Consider the following 21968-nt stretch of genomic DNA (forward strand, 5'->3'; position numbering starts at 1 on the left):
GTGCCACAGGACTCCTCGTCGCTTTTGCAGATTCAGACTAACACGGCTACCCCTCTGATATTAGGGACAATGTTGAACTAAAAGAGGTGATTCCAGCTATGTGAATAGTGTAGCTGGAGTTGATGTATCTTAGTTCAACTTCCTGCAGCGTTCCCACTGTGGGGGGTTGATGGGAGAAACTCTGGCTGGGGAGGGGTATAGTGAGCAGCACAGAAACTCTCTTATTGATTTCCCCTTACTCTTCTCCCCTGCCTTCTATGACAAGGTAGTTGGCTCTGTGGATATAGGGAAAGCCATGGATGTGATTTACCTTGACTCTAGCAAAGCTTTTGATACAGTCCCTCACAGTATTCTTGCCAGCAGGTTAAAGAAGTATGCATTGGAAGAATAGACTACCAGGTGAATAGAAAGCTGGCTAGAGAACCAAGGGGTTGTGATCAATGGCTCAAGGTTTAATTGGCAGCCAGTATCAAGGCAGATGCCCCACACGTCACTTCTGGGTTTATTCAACGTCTTCATTAATAATCTGGATGATGGGTTGGTTTGCACCCTCAACAAGTTTTCAGATGACACTAAGCTTGTGGGGAGAGGGAGATCTGTTGGAGGGGAGGGGAAGGGTCCAGAGTGACCTAGACAAATGGGAGGATTGGCCCAAAAGAAATTTGATGAGATTCAACAAGGACAAGTGCAGAGTCCTTCACTTAGGCTGGAAGAATCCCAAGCACTGTTACTGGCTGGGGATCGACTGGCTAAGTGGCAGAACTGCAGATCCTGGGGATTAGTGTAGATAACAGGCTGAATACGAGTCAACTATGTGCCCTTGTAGCCAAAAAGGCTAATAGAATATTGTGGAGCATTGCCAGAAGATCAAGGGACGTGATTATTCCCCTCTGTTTGGCCTGGGGAGGCCACATCTGGAGCACTGCATCCAGTTTTGGGCCCCCCACTACACAAAGGATGTGGATGCATTGGAGAGTCAAGAGGAGGGCAACCAAACTGATTAGAGGTCCAGGGTGTGTGAATTATAAGGAAGAGGCTGAGGAAATTCGGCTTCTTTAGTCTGCAGAAGAGAAGAGCGAGGGGGTTGATAGCAGCTTTCACCTACCTGAAGTGGGGTTCCAAAGAGTCTGGAGTAGGGGTGGGAGGTGACAGAACAAGAAGTAATGGTCCAAGTTGCAGTGGGGGAGGTCTAGGTTGGATATTAAGAAATTCTATTTCATGTTGAGGGTGGGGAAGCCCTGGGATGGGTTATCCAGGGCGGTGGTGGAATCTCCATCCCTAGAGGTTTTTAAGTCCCAGCTTGAGAGAGCCCTGGCTGGGATGATTGAGTTGAGATTCGGTCCTGCGTTGAGCAGAGACTCACACTAGATAACCTTCTGGATCACTTCCAACCCTAATCTTCTGTGATTCTTTGGAGATCCAGGCATAACTTAGGGAGATGCGTGGGTGGCTGAACACTTCAAGTGTTAAATCTTGTGCTGCAGAGATGCTGGGCTACATGTAAAAAAGGGAGGAGCAGAAGAGGGAGAGCAGGGGAACCTAATCGTATCAGAATGCTGCTGCCACACTAGACAGGCTCCTGATGATTCCTGCCATGGATCCGGAGAGGATTACTGAAGAGCGAAGTGTCCTGTTAGTGCAATAGGATCACACACAAACCCCATGGGTTCTTCTCAGATATGTCCATTCTCCTCTCGCTCTCTACGATTTTGTACTTGGGCCCCTGAGAATCGGGGAGGGAACATGAAATACATCCCAGTAGAGAAGCCATGCTTAGCCCTGAACCCTCCTTTCCACCTTCCCCCTAAGCACACGGGGTCAACAGCTTGGTATACTGTGCAAAGGCCTGCAAGGACCAAAGCCCCGATAGCCACAGTCCTACAGAGAGACTCTGTAGAAAGTCTTGCAAGCAGCTGCCGATCCTGCCCGGTATTGTGTGATCACCGGCCACTAGGTGCAGCCCTTGTTCTGCCTATGCCACCCTGTGTGTGCGTTCTGTGGAAGCAGAAAACCTGAAATTGAGAGGCGGGTGGGGGGGGGGGGGGGAGGGGAAGTATATCCTAGAGGGGAAAAAATTCCTCCTCGCTTTTTTTTTTTTGCTGTAGTCTGCCTTATATATAATAACGTTCCCCTCTTCACCTGTCTACTTTCTTGTCGATTCAGCTCAATCTTGAACGATGTAATTGACAAAATTATAATATCAGGCGTGATACTTTTGATAGCTTTTGTCCAAAACTCTGCTGCAATAGCTCCTTATTTCCAGTTGATTCATTGGGGGAGAAAATATATGCTACTCCATTAGAACTTTCCATTCACACACCATTTACTTGACAGGATTTTCTTAGCATCACAGCATAACTTATCCTTACTGCTATTCAATCATTTTGTAATAAAAACTGAGATTGCAAAAAATGTTCATTGTCATTACTGGTGACGGACCAGTAACTACTTCCCCACAGGCGGGGGGAGAATCAAGGATATATTGTATTTCAAATAAGGCTGGCCTGCAGAGAATTGTTTTTCAGCCGGGAGAAGTTTGGATGGAATCTCCATTGAAGAGGAGCGTATCTGGCAATACTGTAGTCCTGGACCTGTAATCTGTTCTTTTGAACTGGACTCTCCTTCATTCGAGGAAACGAAACACTTACCATAACAACACACTGGGGCATAGCCTTCTGACTGGGACTTTGGACCAAGAGACACCCTGCTTCAGGGGAGAAGCCAGCCTCTGATGGATGGGTTTAGTGAGAGAGCTTTTCTGAGGGAAAGCTTATCCCATAGAAATCTGCTGCAGAGTTTCTTCCACCTTCCTCTGAAGCAGTTGGTCCAGGTCTGCTTGAATCTGACAGGACCTGACTACCTGTGCCCTCAGCCCTGCCCCCTCCTCTGTTCCTCACGGACCCACCATCTTCCATTCGCCTAAACTCCCTCCTCTCAGCACCATCCTCGCTCCCCAGCCGTGTAACACCTCAGGGACCCCAGAGCCCAGCCTCGGATAGAGGTACCCTAAGCAGGGGTGCCTCTGCTGGAGCTGTGGGATTCAAACTCCTGGCAGTGGGGCAGGAGTTCATTCGAAGGGGAGTAGTAGCAGTGATAGTTCTGCTGCTGCCCAGGAGGTAGGAGTATCCAGGGGCTGCTGGCGGGCTGAGGCTGCTGCAGGGAGGGTGTGGTGTGTGTGTGTGGGGGTCTCCTCCCCCATTCATGCCTTTGTGTGGGGTGGACAGCAATAGCCCCCCAGGCCTGCACACCCCCAGCTGTGTGGGTCAGAGCAGTACTAGACGCTATGGGAGAGATTGCAAAGCTACAAGGATGGGGCATCTGAACAAGCCACCACTGGCCCCTTGGTCCCTGAGGAAGGGCTGGCTTCCCCAATGAGTGGGTCAGGAGCTTCCATAGTGGGGGAAAACATTGATTCTTTGGGCATAGATGCCTCCACCTGAGCCTGCTGCCAGTGACCTCTGTGCTCCTGGCCATAGCTTCCCACGCAAACCTCCCTCCACGAAAACCGCTCGCTACTGCGTCCGGGGTTGGGTTTGGATCGGCTGGGGTGGAGTTGGGTTCAGGTCAGGTTTTAAAATTGGGTGTGAGCAGACCTGTACTAGACACATCGCCGTGGTGACAATTTCTACATTCCAATGAGTGTCCCCCCACGAATCCATCCCAGATTTTACACTTAGGCCAGCGTTGGCTGAAAAGGACTTTGGGAATGTATAAACTTAAAAAACAAAAAGTGGTTATAGACTAATAAATGGTTAGATGGGTATCATGAGCTTTTGTGGGCACAGCCCACTTCTTCAGATGACCGGAGTTTTGAGTTTAGTATGTGCTGACCCAAAATAAATAGCGGAGAAGAGAGGGGGAGGGAGTGGGAAACAAGGAGAAGAGGTTATGAAAATATCAAAGGAAAAACAGGAAGACTCATAGACTTTAAGGTCAGAAGGGACCATTATGATCATCTAGTCTGACCCCCTGCACAGTGCAGGCCACAGAATCTCACCCACCCCTCCTAGAATAATCCTCTCACCTAGATCTCAGATATTGAAGCCTTCAAATACTTTGAAGACCCCAAGATGCAGAGAATCCTCTAGCTGTGATCTGTACCCCATGCTACAGAGGAAGGCGAAAAACCTCCAGGGTCAGTGCTGCATTGATCAGATGGGAACTCAGGTGTCATGCCCTATACTGATGATCAGTGCCTTAGCTCAAGAAGATCCCTATTAGTGTAGGGCATCATGCTTGCAATTATAGAAAATTAGGAATTGAAGACATTACAGTTTTCTCCAGTCCAAAATAAGAAGATTGTTCTCATCTAGCAAAGGTTTCAAAGCACTGCACAGACCTTGGCAAACTCGCATTCCCTTTGTGAGCTAAGTAAAAGAGAACAGAGCTGATAAATGGGAAACCAAGGCACACATAGATCAAGTGACTTGCCACAAACCAATCAGAGTTTTTGCCTGCATGAGGATTTCAGTGGATCAATGGCAAAACTGGGAATAAGAGCTAGGAAGCCTAAATCTTGTCTTGCCAATAGACTGCACTTTGCCACAGCATGGAAGTAATTTGTATTAAATATAATTCATTGATCACAAATAAATACTAATTAGAGTAGTCCCTGCGTGATGTGCTTGCTTTCAGGATGTTCTCTTTAGTGAACAGACTTCTATACTTTTGTAAAGCAATTAAATCTACTAGTAATGCTCAGTAAATAACAAACACAAATTAACAGCATGTTCTTGGGCTCCTGAACTTCAGAGCTGCAATTAAAAGTATTTAGTCATTTTTCCCTTTGTGCCTTTCTGAGCCTTGCACCCCAATAAAAAGCAAGGTGTTTTCTTACTTTACTCCTTACTCATCGCAGTAATGGATGCTTCCTTGGCGTGAGGTAACTGATAATCTGAGCCCTTGACCTGTGGCACTGTGTTTTATCACTGTCACAATCTGCTGCCTCTCTAGGAAGTTCCAGGTTTAGTTTGCTGCTATTTGGACTTTTGCGTGCCTGAATCTAAGGGGGAGAATCAGCATGCTCACAGGACAGCTGCTGGCCATGTAAACCACAGCATAGGGCTGCACCAACAGAAAACCCCTTTAGTGACTGGAGAGAGGCTGAAAGCAGCCATAACCTCTCTTCTACTGCAGGTGGCATACGATGAGAAGGGGTCAAAGCCACAGTGGCTGAGGATGCTTTTGCTTAGTGCACCTCCTCACAGAATATGTCGGCAGAGTTGGATTCCCATCTGTGAACCACACCTGCTCGTCTTCGTGTAGCAGTGCTGCCATCTTTCCTCTCCATATAAAATTCTCCCTGCCCTGGAGTCGGGAGCCAGGTTGCTGCAAACAGTTGACACTTCCCTGAGCCGTTTTCATGACATGATGCACGACTTCTGTCCTGCAAAGGGATGTTTGTTGCTACCTCAGACTGGCTAAAAACCTTGGAGAACATTATGTTCCTTGGGGAATACAGAGATCGAGTGCTGCAGGAAACTGATGTTGGCTTCTTACGGTAAGTGGCGCTCTTCCCTACAAGTTGATACCAAACTGGCGCCCCAGGGTGGTTCTGGGATGTGCTATGGCTCCCGTAGTGGCCAACTTTCTGGCTGGACACCTAATCTCTTGTGGACACTTTTGCCGGAGTTCAGAGTATGAGCTCTGATGTCTTGGTCAAATTCCAACATGGGTTCATTCCATTCTGGTGTCATACAATTGCCCTGGCAGCTTAGTAGCTCACCTGGCATCCTCTTCTTCATTCTCTGCCCTATGAGTTGTGCCTATTAACAGTTTTATTGTGTGAACATAGAACATAAGAACGGCCGTACTGGGTCAGACCAAAGGTCCGTTCAGCCCAGTATCCTGTCTGCTGACAGTGGCCAATGCCAGCTGCCCCAGAGGGAGTGTACCGAACAGGGAATGATCAAGCGATCTCTCTCCTGCCATCCATCTCCACCCTCTGACAAACAGAGGCTTGGGCAGCGTTTCTTAAATTCCGAGGCAGTCGGAGATGTGCCACGGAGAACAGCAGAATTCAAAATGGCCACCCTTAAAGGGACAGGCGACCTTTTTTTTTCCTCGATAACTTTCCCCTAAACCTTTTTTTCCTCAATAACTTCCCCTCATCCTTTTCCCCCAACTTTTTTTTTGTTCAACCAAAAATCCTTGGTATTCCTCATAAAAAAATATTGTTTGGTGTTCCTCGGTCTTAAAAAGTTTAAGAAACACTGGGCTAGGACACCACTCCTTACCCATCCTGGCTAATAGCTGTTAATGGACTCTCTATATTATCTGGCAATTGTCAGTGATTTGCTTAGCGCTGCAAAATCCCCGCCACCGAGGTGTTTACAGTCTAGAGTCCCGGTCACCTCTGTTTTCCTGCAGAGGAGATGACAGTCCAGTAGTGGGTGAAGAGCTCTCTGCAGATAACTAGTTTATCAGCATGCAGAGGACTTTGGGCTTTGAAAGTGAGACGTGCATGTTTGTGGGGATTATTTGTGTGTTAGGAAAGGCTCCTTTGGCCTTTTATAGGAGAAAATAATGGAACTAGTAGGGGCTTATACACCAGGAATTACTGTGGATTTGCAAGGTCTTTTTATTGTCTAACTCGGTGGTAAGAATGATTGTCGAGTAATAAAAAAAATAGCATCTTTTTAGCACCCAGGCAGATCCTAGCTAAGGTCAATGCACAAGGGCCAGCACTACCTGCCATAGGACTGGAGTCAAAATAAAATCTCTCTTCAGTCCTATTTTTGTCCCCTCTTTTTACAAATCTGAGGGGTCCTTATTAGCAAATCTCTTAATTAGTAATTGACCCTAACGAGAGAGAATTTTATGGTGGTTTTCTGCATCAGGAATATCCTCTGGGTCAAGGCCCTGCCAATACAGTATTTTTATTTTATTTTTTCCCAGTCATAGATATTCTTTGTCACATTAGGGTCAGACGGGTCATGTTGTTGTCTGTTCATAATATGCATAGTAGTGGATTCTGATAAGCTTTCCAGCATCACGATCCTATTGCAGGAATACAAGTAACTTACTCATTTACAAAAATTGGCAGCTGGGCAGAACTCCAAGTCTCTAAAAACTCCTATATAATATAAAAAAAGGAAATTTGGAACCAAAAGAGAGCAAGGCTAAGTATGTTAGTTTTTGGGCAACTTCTCTGCTGTTAAATTTCAGAGCAATTATGTGTCTGCAACCCTAGATTGCTATGAAAATCTGCATCCACAATGAATGAAGATTATTGTAAATAACAATAAAGAAAGGTGTGCCTTAATCCTCAAAACTGATTGGAAAAACCTAAGCCTAAACACTTCATTTCTCAGTCTTTTCTTCTGACTCAAGGTACAATTCTGCCCTCCTTTTGAGTCCATCCAGTATTAGCTCATCTGAATGAGGGCTGTATGGCAGTATTAATGAGGGCAGAATTTAGATTTGTAAGCAGTTTTGGATCGGGAATGCTCTGTGTGCCTGAACCTTGCCTGGCACAGTGTGGTCAATCCAGCCTGTTGGTGAAACGAAAATAGAACTAATAGAAATCACAACTGGGCTTGATGTTTTGATCCTCCCTGTGGTGATATTGTGCCTTGTTTGAGGGAACTGCTGCATTTAGCTTACTGTGGTCATCCTGGGTCAGAAAAGATTTGTTCCCCAGGGATTGAATTAGAGAGAGAGAAAATGAAAATGAGAGGTTGGACGTTCTTACATATGGATAAAATCCCTTCTTCCCTGAGCTACCAATTCCTTAATCCTTATGAATGCAAGTGAAATGAATACATACGTATTTTAGAAATGTGAATCTGCCCGTCTGCGAGTCTGTTTGTTCAAGAACTCCTCCTGAATGTGAGAGTTATAGCCACCAAATTTGATATGCAGCTTTCTCTTCTCCTAATTCAGCGTTCCTCACTTAGGGAAAGTCGCTAGTGGGCTGCTCCACTTTGTTCATCTAAAGGCTCTGTAGTGGCTCTCATTCACTCCAGTTCACCATTTCTAGCCAAGGCGAGCTGCAGGAAACTGCATGGCCTTGGGCCGCCGCTTCCTGCCGCTTCCCTTGGTTGGAAACAGCAAAGTGGACCCAATGGGAGCCATGAAGATCTGTGACTATGGAGCCTTCAGATAAAAAAAGCGGAGCGGCACATCAGTGTCTTTCCCAAAGGGGATCTGTGACCCACTTTGAGAAACACTGTCCTAACTAAATGCAAGGTCAGGGTTTGGTTGTGCCAGGAAGTGTGGGGAATGGGATTGTGTTCCATAAAATGGAACGGGAGGTGCTGTTTGGCGGGATGTAATACTCACAGTGACCACTGGGGGCAGCAAGTGCAGGGGAGAGCCATACTGCAGAGTGTCCACTGGGGGGAGCCGTACCACCAAGTGAGTGGTCAGCTGAGGATGGGGCTCATCATCTTACCTGCCACCTCCCCCGGTAAGTGGGCCCCCCTGCCCAGGAGACAGCCCCTGCCAGCCCCACTGCCCTGGGAGGGGCTAGGGGAAGGAGAAATGCCTCCCTCCCTCCTTCCCTGTCCTGGGAGGAACCATGGAGGAGGGAACCCCCACCAGCACTCCCCGTGCCTGGGAGGGCCTGGGAGGGGGAAGGAGGAAGCCCCTGTGGTGCCTCCTGCACCCCCAAACCCTAGCCTCCTGCCCTGAGCCCCTCACATCTGCAAGGCCTTGCCCTGATTCCTGCACCCACCACAGACCTGGTGCCAGCCTCCTCCCTTGAAGCACCCGAGCAATGCTGGGTTAGTCTTCTAGTGAATACATTATGTAAAAGATGTTTAGCTCGTGCTAAAGAATGCTCCAAAAATAAAATTAAGGAAGTCTGCTGATAGAAGTTACTATACAGGAATTGCTCATTTAACACGTGCCTACTTAACACGTTTTCACAATAGCACGATTTTTTTTGTAGGGAACGTTTTTAGAATTACACGACCGTCCCCGGAATAACACTGTTTCCCCAGCTGGCCCATTGCTGGCAGCTGCACGGGGCTTCCTCCGCCTCCCTGCAAAGCGGCGGAGGGTTCGCTGCTCACCACGCTGTTCCCCGGCGACCCTCCCTCACCAGATGCAGTTTGGGTCCCAGCAGACCCGTCACAGGGGCACACTCCTAACCCAATCCACTTCCCCTCTCCTCCCCTACCCTTCCCTAGAGCCAAACGCCTCCCCTTCCTGCTGTAACCAAGTCCCCCTTTTCACCCAACCTTATGTCCCAGTCCCAACAGACACCACCGCTTGAAACACAACCCCCACCTTTTCCATTATTTTCAATGGGAAAATTGACCTTGCATAACACGTTTTCACTTAACACGATCATTTTCTGAAACGGATCTATAGTGTTAAATGAGGAATTACTGTGGTTTGCTGTAGCTAACTCCAGAAGTAAATGCAGCTTCTGCACAGTGAAAATTCCTAGGACTGATTCTGTAGGCATGCCCTCTCTAACAGCCTGTGTGGGCAGTCATGGCACCAGGAGATGAGTTTTCCCAACACACTGAAACCTTACAATGCCAGTAAGACTGCACATAACCCTGGCAGAACGGGACCTACCGGAGATGATTGTGAAGTGCGATGGGGAAGTCATGGTCACGAAAGGAGGGGTGACGTACTTGGCTTTCACTCCCTGCTTCACGAGGAGATCCATGTTCGGGGTGTTGACATCCTGGTCATAATTCCAACGGAATCCATCAAAAGAAACCAGAAGGAGTTTGTTTGAGCTGTTTTCCTTCTCATTCCTGCCAGTTGGACGGCAGGTGAATGGTTTTAAGAAGCCAAGCAGAAGCAAAAGACAGCTAAGTCTCTTCATGCTGAGTAGCTTGCAGCACAGAAATGGCATGCCCAGTTTTTTGCTCCTGCTTTTCTTCCTTTCTTATCTGTGGTGGATCAGAGCAAAGTTCAAGCCAGAGAAACCTGTTCAAAGCCATATCCTTGATAACATATAGATTTATTAAAGTAAAACCATCTGGGCTTTTCTGAAGTGACTAGTGAGTCTGGAATACTTAAGTGCACTGGCTGGCTGACTAAGGCTTTATAAAAGGGGGACTGATTTTCATGTGCAGCGCTTTCTGAAAACCAGGCCCTGTAGCGTGTCCTCTCAGGAGTGGTGCCGGGAGGTGCATTTTTTGGAACACAATTAAAAAAGTGAAGCCTTGTTAATTTTTTTTTCAATGAAACCTGACAAAGCCTTTAAGAGATTTGTATCTGACCAATGAGAATGCCGATGGTGCTGGCAGAAAGGGACCAATAATGAGGGGTGTGAAATGCAATGGGGAAGACCTTCTAAGCACCATTTTGGTGCGTCTACAAAGCAGCGTTCTTTTGGAATAACTGACGTTATTTTGAAATAGCACAGTGCTCATCTACACAGCAAGCCATTGTTTTGAAATAATGGCAAGCTGGAGGACATCTTACTCTGACTCCTCTAACCCACATTTCACGAGGAGTAAGGGAAGTCGAAAGAAGAGTGTTTTTTCCTTCAACTTCCTGCTGTGTAGACAGCGCCAAAAGCCGATTTAAGCTGTTTCGACTTCAGCTGCGCAATTGACATAGCTGAAGTTGTGAACCCTAATTCAACTTTTACCCTGATCTGTAGATGTACCCTTTGTGGTCTGGATTGGCCCTGGTGTGCCCTGTCTCAGTTCTGTGGTAACCCAACTACAATGCCAGGTTCTTTTTGCACATTATTTATTACTCTGTAGTTTTAGTTTTAGTGCAAGTACTCTGCAACAGAAGTAAGTCTCCAAGCATAAATTCCCTCTCCGCTTTTGGTCCCACCAAGGAATATACTCACAAATAGCATGGGCAAGTTTTAACAAGACCTTTGAGAATTTGATCCCCTGTTTTTGCCATTAGATTTGGATGCTCAGACGATCCATACCTTTCAACAACTGACTAGCCACAGGGATAATATGCCAAATGAGTCTTCAGGAGAGTCCAGCCAGGGAGGGACACCGTAATGCTCAGAAGCTGAGAAGGTCAGTAATTAAAGCTGTGTCTGTTCTAGGAAAGGAGAGAGAAGAAAATTAAACTGCCAACAAAGAATAATGAGAAATCTTTGATGAAATTAGTGATGCAGAACAGATACTAAGTACTTTCTTCTTTCCTCCAGAGTCTAAAGTTTTAGCTGGGAAGGAGTTGGTGAGAAGCAAGCGTGTTGAGATTCTGAGCCCCACATAACTAGTCACAAGAGTCAAGAGAGAGAAAAGCTCAGACCTGGTAATAAAGATAAAATAAATGAACAAACCAGTGCGTTCTGCATATTTGGATAAACTAGACCCAGAAAACTCCATTATCTACAAGGCCATTGTTTCTTGCCATCAGAATATCTAGATCTTCGACTTTGGCAATAAGATTAATTTCATCATTGCTTTTCATCTGCCTGTTCTCCTGAACAGCTAACGAGCCTGCATTCTTATTTTTAAAAGGATCTCGAGGTGGAGAAGAGAAATGTGTTGGCAGCAATAAAAATTAGGGAGACCATGTTTACCAAGTCCTGTTAATAAACTCACCTAAATTGTAGATTTTTGCATAGGTAAGCAGAGGGGTGGGGGAATGAGAATCCAGAAGGCTTTGTAATGAAAATAAGACTCTCAGACAAGAAGTGCACATGCTCTGGAATACTTAATGTAGGTGCAGCCGCCAAACTGTGGCATTAAAAGCCTTCTGATGCTAAGAAAATATAGATAAACATTCAGCTAAAGGACAAGTCTTATAAATGGTGTTCCCTTTTCTCCTTCATCTCTCAGTTAAAACTAATAATTTTTAGGGCCATTGGCATGGAAACAGCATGTTTGTTTTTCAAAAGTTCATCTAATCGTTCTACTGCCACCACCCGAAACCTGTGATTCCAAATCATCCTTTCGTCTATACCATTGAAACTGCAGTGAGGTCAGACCAGGGAGAGTTTGACCTGATTGCTTCTGTTTGTGAGCGTGTGCTCAGTGGAAATGATTCTTATATCACAAGTGCAGGACTCTCTCTAGGACCTTGCTGCATCCAGATACCTGCTGAGCACTTCTCCGAATTATGAAGTGTGCCCATCAATAAATACTTATTTCTCTCATCTCGTCAGCCTGCAAGGACTTGGTGGACTCGGTTTGATCTGAGTTTTCCTTGTTGATGTTTTTGTGGGATGACGAGGTTGGAGAAGTGGGCTTTGCATTTTGCTCTGAAGATGCTGAGTCCTTTGGTAACCCTGGTCTCTCCTGGGAGCTGCCGGTTCAGGGGCCAATTGCTGTGAAAAATCTTGTCCATGCTCAGGCTTCGCTGGTGATGTTGGCCATTTTGTAGTTTGCGTGGAAAGTAGCCATCAAAGGAGGTCATGATCTTGCAGAGGCAGTTGAATTGAGGCCATTCTCATGGAGGGCTTTGGAGCTGAAAACAAAACATTGGGTTCCATGCTCAGCATCCCATGGAGGGACCATGCTGGATCGGCACTAGGATGCATTGATAAGCAGACAGTATAAGGGGTTAAAAAAGGAGAAAAGAGAATTTAGGCTAAAAATCAGCAAACCTTTGCAGGCTGAGAGATCTTGTAGGCTAGGGATAGTTTTCCAAGGGATATGGTGAAGCCTTTATCTTCTGGGATGTTTAAAACCAGTGTGGACAAAGCCCTCCACACATACCCTGGTGTTCAGTTGTGAACTGTCAGGATGGTGGACTTGACCCAATGGCTTATTTCAGTCCAAAAAATAAGAGCTCAAGTACCACAGCTATATGAGGCTATATGAGGTTTGCAAAATCCAGAGGGGCAAGATGTCTGGTGGCAATGCTACAAGAGAAAAGGAGAGTGTATCCCGGGAGGAAATGCAGGGGATTTTTTTCTGGCATTTTCCTCTACCATAACAGCCATCCAATCATCAATTTGCTATAGAATGCTGCAATGTTTTTAATAGTAACGCTAAACATTAATAAGACGCTAAAGGAAATAGTTTCTGTTTGCCTTGCAGTTGTCTTGAGCCTCTGCAAATAAAGCCCATGTATTTATATCTCAACTGTTAAGAAAGTGCTGAGTCTGAAAATGCAGTAAAAATATGAATCATATTTTTCTTGACAGTCCAATGTCTGTTTACAATATGTTAATTAAAATATCGATATGCAATGGATAAGATCTGGAAAAGTAAAGCGATTAGCTTAGGAACGAAGCTGAACATCTTGAAAATGTGTGTATTTAACAGCATGTTGTACGGATGTGAGACAAGGGTGATAACGAAAGATATGAAGAGAAGGATATTGGCGTTCGAGAGGAGTTGTTATAGAAAGATCCTGATAATAGGATGGATGCAGAAGGTCACCAATGGGGAATTATATAGGAAGATACAGCCAAAAGAGAACCTACTGCAGAAGGTTATACAACGGAAGTTACAGCTGTTCGGGCATATCTCCAGAATGAACGACGAGCGAAAAGTTAAGATCTTGGTATTCAGCATAATGGATAATCTGAATAGGAGAAGCAGACCCCACAGAGAATGGGGAGATGATATAGTAGATTGGTACAGAGCTAGTCTATGGAAACTAAGCCACTCCGCACTGGACAGGGAAAGAGGGAAGGAGGCATCGGACACCAACGGGTGCTGAGCCCATGGCTGCTGCTGATGAAATATGAATGGGCTATAGATGGGATAATTATTTATTTACCCTTATAAAAGTGAAACAAGAGCAACAAAACCAATGCTCTGGGGGGCCTTGCAACATTTAAAAAATATACTAAAGCTAGAAGACTTACCCAGCATTGCCTGGGTCCTGGAGCAGCAGGGCTGTGCGACCTGCCAGGCAGCTTCTCCCTGGAGCCGGCCTGGGGTGGCTGGGACCAGTCTGGTTGCTGGCTGCTTCTTGACCGCAGGGGCTGCACAGAGGTTGGCAGCTGCTCCCTGAGGCAGGGCAGGGTAGCAGGGGCTGTGCTTCCAGCCAGTGGGGGAAAGGAGGGGAGGGACTTGCTATCCCCTGTGGTCTTTTGTGAGTATAACTGTCCCTCCTCTCACCCCCTCCCTTTGTGTTTGAGATGAAACAATCACATTCCAGGCATATCCCATTGTCCTGGCTCAACCGAACCCTGACATCACTTTAAGTTATGAGAAGCTGCCTACCGAATTTGTTAGTCCTAGATCTTATCATTTAGGAGGTGTTCTTGAACAAATGGACTCACAGACTCAGTACAGTAACTATTCTATGCTGTACGGGTTCTTGTATGGTGCACCTTACTCCACTATCAACAGCAACATCATTATGCTACCTTGCTGGGTAGAAGGGTCTCCTAACCTGGGTTTCTTTTCCTGAACATGGGGCTGCCAGTGCTGCTGTGAATCAGGCCAGTGCCCTGCTGCTAGCATGGATCTCTGGCTCTTCATCTCCAGTTGATGGCCACCTTGAAAGGTTTTCTGCTGCAGCTCTTCGCCAGCAGTGCTGTGAGCAGGGGAGTGACTCCCTAACCCTTAGGCTGGCTTTTTGCAGGCCTTAGAAAAGCGTAGAGCCGCTGATCTCCTCCTATTGTTAACAGCTGCCAGAGAGCCATCCGGAGGCAGCCAAAGCAAAGCATTTCATTACCACCCCCTCCTCTCTGCCCACTCGATGTCCCCTGTGAGCCATTTGTAGTGGTTCACTGCCAGCAGGCAATGCCCTGCTCCAGATAACTCAGTTAATAAGATGGATATGGAAGGAGGACGAGGTGACAGTAGTGGCTGCACTCTGTTTTGGTGTCAACTAGCCATTTACAGTGTGGCTGACCAACTCGCCTGGCCCCTGGCTCAGACAAAGAGGGGTGGCTCTGCACGACCAGAAGGGGCGGGACCTTGGGCAGAAGGGGCGGGACCTTGGGCAGAAGGGGCGGGAGTGCTCAGCACTGCTTGATGCACTCTGTGTGGGACTCTGCCAGTGACTGAAAGGACCTGGGGTTCTGGCTGCTGTCGCTACTGCAGTAGGGGCAGCAGGGCCAAGAGCCCTCGACCCTTTGGGATCACCGGGCCCCGGAGCAGCTGCTCCTTCTGCCCTTCCTCCCCCGTGCTTTTGGCCGGTCTGCTCATGGATACAATATAGCTTGCTCCAGCTAGAGAGAGATCACTATGCTTCAAGTAGATGTCTTAGAAAAATGGTGATAAACTTTAGCAGCAGGTTCATGAGAATCCATCGTTTGCTCTTATTGATTTTTTGCATGAGAGTGAGTTCATGGGCAATACATGCTTAGTTACTTGTCTCAAATTAGTGGCCTTAATAAAGTTTAAAATATAGTCTTGTCTTGCTCGTCCATTCAAGGAGACTGCTAACTTCCTTAATATTTGTCGAATGCTTGCAATAAAACAACCTTAACTTTGAGCAATGACTGGATTTAAGGGCTCAAATGTCCCTTTTCACTGATTGTTGATTTATTTCAAAATAGCTGTGGCCACATAAAATCATTAATGAAGTGATTGCTTTTTTTCCTCTGAAGATACAGAGATGCAGCTGGAGGAAAGAAATCTCCCCATAGTCTCACCCTCCATAGCAAATCTGAACAGACTCTTAACAACTGGAATTGTCCAGTCATCTTGTTCTTTGCATAACTCAGCTATTTTTCTGTGGTTCGAAAGGGAGCGGGCTACATGAGAGGCTTCCTTAAAAACCATCTGGATTTAGAGCAGCAGTGGAAGTTCTGTGTAAGAAGAATCACCTAGTTGAGAGGGAAAACAAACATGTAGGCTAAGCACAGGCATAACTGTAAATACATATTCAGAGTGCAATAGACCATGAGATGTGAATGATCCCTATCTAAGCAAGCCATAGGTATTCTCTCACTGCAAAATGTGTTTGAAATCTTGATGTGTGCAGAAATTAAATTTGCCTCTGGGCAGCTTAGACTGGCATGACTCAGCATTTATCCAACCAGGCACTCTAGGTATCATGATCCTTGGCAATTTTACAAGAGTTATATTTTGGAATGCATGAATAATTGTTGAATAATTTCTTCAGTATATTGGAAACATGCTTCATTTATTTTTCTCCCTCATTTAGCACACAAGTGATTAGAAATGCACCCCTTTCCACAACTCCTCACAACGCCATTATTGTACTGCAGGAAAAAGTGAGGGTATCTGGCACCTGGCAGAAGTATTGTGGGAATGTGCCCCTGAACTGAAGATTTCATTGCTCTGCTGTCTGTCAACCAAACATTTTGCTTCAGGGACAAGGGAACGTACCAAAATACTCAAGAAAGTCCTCGCAAAACTTGAAACTCTTCAGACAAAGCAAAGCTTCTTTAAGAGGTGAACTTCTCAGCTTTGGAACTTACTGAGTTTGCCACCAGTTTCCTCATGTAATCCCATAACTGCCCCTCAGATCCCATGATTAAGAACTCTCTGGAGAGCAACCGTCAGTTCTCTAGAAATGGGTTCATAGCTTCAATTTGAATAATATACGGGAGCAGCCCTGGATTGGGAATGGGGGAGGAGGGGAACGCACGCTCAGCCAGTTCCTTTTTACCTGCCTGGCTGCCTGCTGTTCAGTGCACCAACCTTCAGGAGAGCCCCGGAAGCTAACTTTTACGTCTGTATATATGAGGAAACATTTAGAAACTCCTGAGCTGGTATAAATTACAAAAGGCCCATTGATATCAACTGACACATACCTTAGAGTTTTGGAGAATAAAATCACTCTTGAATAAAAACTCTAGAACTGGTTGAAAACTAGTATGGATTTTTTTGGGGAGAGAGGGGAACCTTTCTATACAACTTTTTAAAAATTGTATATGAACATTTTTTTTATTTTCTTTGGTAAAAATTTTTCATTTGCCACCCAAACCTGACCATTTTCCTGAAAATCCAAACTGAAGAATGAAAATTCTTACCGAAAACCAAAGATTTGTACCAAAAAGTATTAGATATTCAATATTTTGGCCAAAGGGAAAAAGTGTGTTGTAGTTGAAAAATCCATTTTTGTTTCAATAAATAAATAAATTTTAAAATAGTAACAACACTAAAAAGTGGTAATTTTGTTGGCCATCTCTACTACTGATTTCACACATACTTCAGTCACAAAAGGCGTGAGGCCTTTTGTGAGATCACCTTCACAACTGACGGTGCTAATGTTCTCCCAATGTTCAGCCCTCTTCCCCACCTATCTCTGGCCAGCTCTGCCTCCATCAGGAGATGTTGAAACAGATTAGCTTTTTGGCTCATGACAGAAGAAATCCATGTCATATAAAGCAATGGCGATGCTCTTTTGATGGGAGCTATTGCTTTTTTGGTAGAGAAATATTGAAAGGAGTCAGTGGAGCAATGCCAGCTTGCAATATCTCAGGTTTTGCTCTTAGATTGTATATCTCCAGGAAGAAATAACACGCATTATTTTGAAAATGAAATTAAAATAAAATCCTCAAACTCATAATTAAATCTTAAAACAAACACAATGAAGTGTGTGTGTGCGTGTGTGTGCGTGTGTGTGTGCGTGTGTGTGTGCGTGTGTGAGATTTGTCTTTTAATATTTTGCACAAGTTAATGCATTTAATATGAACAGAATAGTAATGTTAGAAACACTGCAGTACATGAACAAGTATCTATTATTTATGCATGAAATGGAATAGTTGCAAAATAATGGTCAAAATATTTGATACACCACAATGTTGAAACTCCATTGCGTTCATTCATTGATTCTATTGATTTTTAGTGGTGTTTATAACTGGAGTAACAGCAAGAGTAAAGTCCTACTTACATATTGCAATGTGCTTCCTGCAGCAAACTGTAACTTACACTTCCGAGTGTAACAAACCTACCTGGGCCTGATTTCAGAAGTAAGGAGGCTCTCAGCTCCTCTTGACTTCATGAGATGGACATGCTCACTTATTCAGCAAATCAGGGCAACAGTACGCTCTGATTGAGGAATATTCTGTCTCAGGTATACGCTCAGGAGACACGCTGCAGGAATGCATTTGGAGAATTGTATGCATTTGGGGAATAGTCTCTCTTTGCAATCTTAGTGATTCATGAATGCAACCTACTTAAATTGACTGTGTAACCAAAGCTGTCATGTTGCTATTTTTTAAAATGCATCTTCTGGATGTATCTGAACTGAACGATAGTTCGTAAAATGTAGTTCCTATTGACAAATCACATTTCTAGGGCTGCCTATCTGGTACTCTGCCTTATGAAGCAGTAAATATACTAGTAGGCATATGTGTATTTGCATATGTGGGCATGTAACTGCATTTCATTCTTGTAGGCACTTCATTGTCTTGGCTGGGCAATCATGAAGAGAAGAGCCTAAGCTGAGTACTGGGAGTTCAGGGGCCCGTCGACCCTACCTCAACGGGTCTGAGGCTGCCTGCCCTCTTACTTCGATGCCCACATCGAACCCAGGCTGTACCTTGGAGAAGCAATAAATCTTCTCTATTCTCCTGGCTAGTGGAGACACATCTTGCTGCAGATGGGGGTGCAGGGTCAGGGGGTCCCCCGACACACTGTCACACTTTTGTATGAAGTTTACCAGGCATTTGTCCTCCAGATCCCGGTGTATGGCTTGGAGTCAAGGATCATATATTGCCACCATGTTTCAAAACTTGATCAGTTCCGTATGCCCTGCCTCAGGAAAGTCACCCATGGAATTGGTACAGGGAGGTCCTTAAGCAGTGTGGTGTCACAGGCATGGAAGCAATGCTTATGAACAAACAGCATTGAGTTGGTCATGTTATGAGGATGGATTGTACACGGATACCAGAGATGGTCTTCTACACTGAGCTTGTTCACAGAAAGCGCTCTGTTGGTGGTCAGCATAAGTATTCTAAAGATGTCTTAAATGCCAACATGAAATCATGCAGCATATTTCCCAGTGACCTGGAAATCATAGATCAGGACAGATTGTTCCAGTGGCAAGCTATTGTACAGACTCTCAAATGCTTTGAGAGTCAACATATCCAGAGATAACGAGAAAAGTGTAGGATCCAAAAAGAATGTACAACACCCACAGAGGGGGGATTTTTATATGACATCTGTACTCAGATTTGTGGATCCAGGATTGGTTTAGTCACTCACCAAAGGTGTCATAGACGATGAGATCCATCAATCAATGACTCAGTCCATGCATACATACTTCAACACAGGGTGGATTTACATTCAGCCAGATTCTGCAGTCGTTATGTTGAACGACATTTCCATTACTGTCAGTAAGCAAAAAGCCAAACACAGTTGACTTGGTCATTGGTTTGAATGACACCAGGCTTTTCTTTGCTGGAACTACTAGCATCAGGATGCAGAACTGAACTCTTCACGATATTTTTGTTTGAATCTCTCTCTCTTTTTAAATTTAAACTGGTAGGGCAGATGGAAAAAAAGAACCCGCTTCAGCCTGCTCCATTATGAATTATCATTGCTAACCCATGGAAGATTTTGGCTTACAAGATTTACTTTCTTTTTGGCCACCTTATCTGAAGAGGTGAGCATAACTTGGAGTAAAATACATGGACCCTATTAAGACAGCAGGTACTGTGAAATCACTGATCTTCCTCTGAAAGCCCATTGTTCTACACGGGCCTGGACAATATGTAGATATTGAAAAATGCTTCCCAGTTGATTGGGGGAGAAAAAAATTTCTCTTCACATTTAAAGCCTACTGAAGTGCCCAGGCTTAACATAAGAAAGGCTAAAAACACAAACCAAAACGTTTCCCTTTAATATCTCTGACTGTAATCCATTATCCAAGGCCTTCATGCACACTACATCATCAGCGCAATGCTCTTTGATGACTATGGAGTTCTTTTATAAATTATTCATACATCTTTTTATATCACCTACTGTGCCACCAGCTGGGGACAAACAAATATTACAAACATGGCACCAATAAAAAAGAATGTATAATCAGCCTTTAAAAATTCTTTATGGTTTGCCAAGTCCCCACACATCACAGTAGAATGCTAACCACCACCAGAGCGCTCCAGTTTGAAGTATTCCTACAAATGCTGTTTTGGTTTTAATACTGTTTTCTAAATTACAGCCCATTTTCAGCTTTCATAAATGTGATGGACTTCTCTGAACACAGTCAGATCACGTTTAAAAAACCCCCATCAAATATCAGGCTTGTAAAGCTTATAACAGGTTTAATGCTTTTGTTCGTTACTGATTTGAAATGAAAAATTTTGAAACATGTGAGGTGCGTGGGGATAGCTTCTGAAAGGACACATGGTTTTGAATTCAAGGCAGATACTTACACTCATGCTACGGCCCAAGGGAGCTATATTTCCAGGTGTGGCAGATGAATGAATTCAGGAGAAGGATAGAGCCAATGATGGAGGGGCATGAAAAAAGTATTCCAGAGAATTTCATTCCTACTTGCACAATATCGACTCATTGCTTTTTTTTTTTAGAACTGAAATGGGTCCAGATCCAGGCTCCAGCTCTAGAGTGTACACACTTTGCAGAAGAGGAAACACTTTGCTGCATTTTTGTGCTGCTGATATTCCAGCAAGAGCAGATTAAGGCTTCCAGCATCCGCCAGATATATGGGACCTCAAATCTGCATGTGGACTGCTGTGGGGAACGGCACAGTCACATAATGGGGCTCGTGAAATTCCCACAACATCCAGCCGATTTCATTTTGCCCTCGGCCTCTGCTGGGTTTTCAGTTTGTAAGATGGTATCCTGGGATATCCGGTAGTGTACAGTGCTCAATTCATTAGGCAGCGACGAACACATGTTCAAAGCCAGTAAATGGATGTAGGTTCAAATGATTTAATTTCAGTTGTTGAATTCACCAAGCTGGGGATTCTGGTTACAATGTTTAACTACTATCCATGAAGGACCACACAAATTCCACCATCCTGCCAGCTTTTCACTTCCAGTTTGTACTTGCAGGTTGAGATTTTCAAAAGTATCCAAGGAAACTAGGGGGAACCCTGATATTGTAGCCCTGATGCTACCCTCTCAGTGCTCTGTGACGTGTAGGTTTGATTGCAGAATTCATAGTTTGTGCTGTAGGTGAGTAAATCATACAGTATTTTTTCTGTTCCTTGATAAGATGTTTTATGTAACCATAGCTATAGTTTACCCTATCGCTAATTAAGTTGTATATACAATTCAGAAATCATAGCGGGTTGCTAAATTGAATAAGTTATACAAATTAATTGATAAGTTACATAGTCTATTTGCATAAGGCTAGAGGGAGGAATTGCAAATAGTTCAATTAACTGTAATCTTAGCAGTTTCAAGGAGCTGCAGACTAAATCATCCAATGAAGATACAGGCAGGCCCCCTGTTACGTACAAGATAGGGACTGTAGGTTTGTTCTTAAGTTGAATTTGTATGTAAGTTGGAACTGGTACATATTGTAGGGGAAACTCTAGCCAAACATTTCTCCAGAGCTCAGTTTTATTCTGCCACACCTCACTTCCCTCAGTCCTTTATTCTCAAGCTGAGGTGTCTGCTGAGAAAAGCCGCTCCGCGTCTCCCTGGTCTGCTTTGGGGGGGCACTAGCTTTGCGCAGTGGCAATATCGTAGCCGATGAGGTTAATCCGAGGCGCAATTATTGCTAATTGAAAACTTTTCCTTTGGGAGCGCAGAGAGCCATGCCTTGAAATGCCTCTTCCTGTCAAATACAGGTGTATTTCATATATTCCTGGGAGATTTTTTTATGAAGGAAATAGTGAGGATAATGCAGCTGTGAGCACATGCCAGTCAACAATAGATATTTCCTTTCTGTTCATAAAGCCAAGAAAGGAGGGGGAGCCATTTTAAGTTGCCTTTCAATTGGGGGAAAAGAAGGAATGGGATGGGCATTCACAAGGCTGATGGCAATGTTAGATTGCTTTATGAAGGTAAAGCTTGGTTGTTGTGTTGACTGACGTGGTACTTTACCAGAGACAAGGTGAGTGCAGTAATATTTTATTGGACCAGCCTCTGTTGGTGAGACAGAAGTCTGTGAGGCTTTGTCTACACTTCTAAAACTGCGATAGCGCTTTCTAGTGGCCATGGCAGGGGTGCTATGAGAGAGCTCTTCCAGTGCTCTATGTAAACCACTTCCATGAGGGGAGTAGC

The 21968-nt window shown here is 44.8% G+C and overlaps 1 protein-coding gene and 1 pseudogene across 1 annotated transcript in view; one reads left to right on the forward strand and one right to left on the reverse strand.

The window, feature by feature from the left end:
- LOC102447344 (ectonucleotide pyrophosphatase/phosphodiesterase family member 7-like) overlaps positions 1–9787 on the reverse strand; it is a 43363-nt gene extending 33576 nt beyond the window's left edge. Inside the window, exon 1 of the mRNA XM_006124572.4 lies at positions 9532–9787. Within this exon, the coding sequence (XP_006124634.2) occupies positions 9532–9787 (256 nt within the window). The remainder of the gene's footprint in view (positions 1–9531) is intronic.
- Positions 9788–21405: 11618 nt separating this feature from the next.
- LOC112546047 (U4 spliceosomal RNA) lies at positions 21406–21538 on the forward strand (annotated as a pseudogene).
- Positions 21539–21968: the final 430 nt, after the last annotated feature.

Source organism: Pelodiscus sinensis, chromosome 16, assembly GCF_049634645.1.
Source record: "Pelodiscus sinensis isolate JC-2024 chromosome 16, ASM4963464v1, whole genome shotgun sequence".
Taxonomy (NCBI): Eukaryota; Metazoa; Chordata; order Testudines; family Trionychidae; genus Pelodiscus; species Pelodiscus sinensis.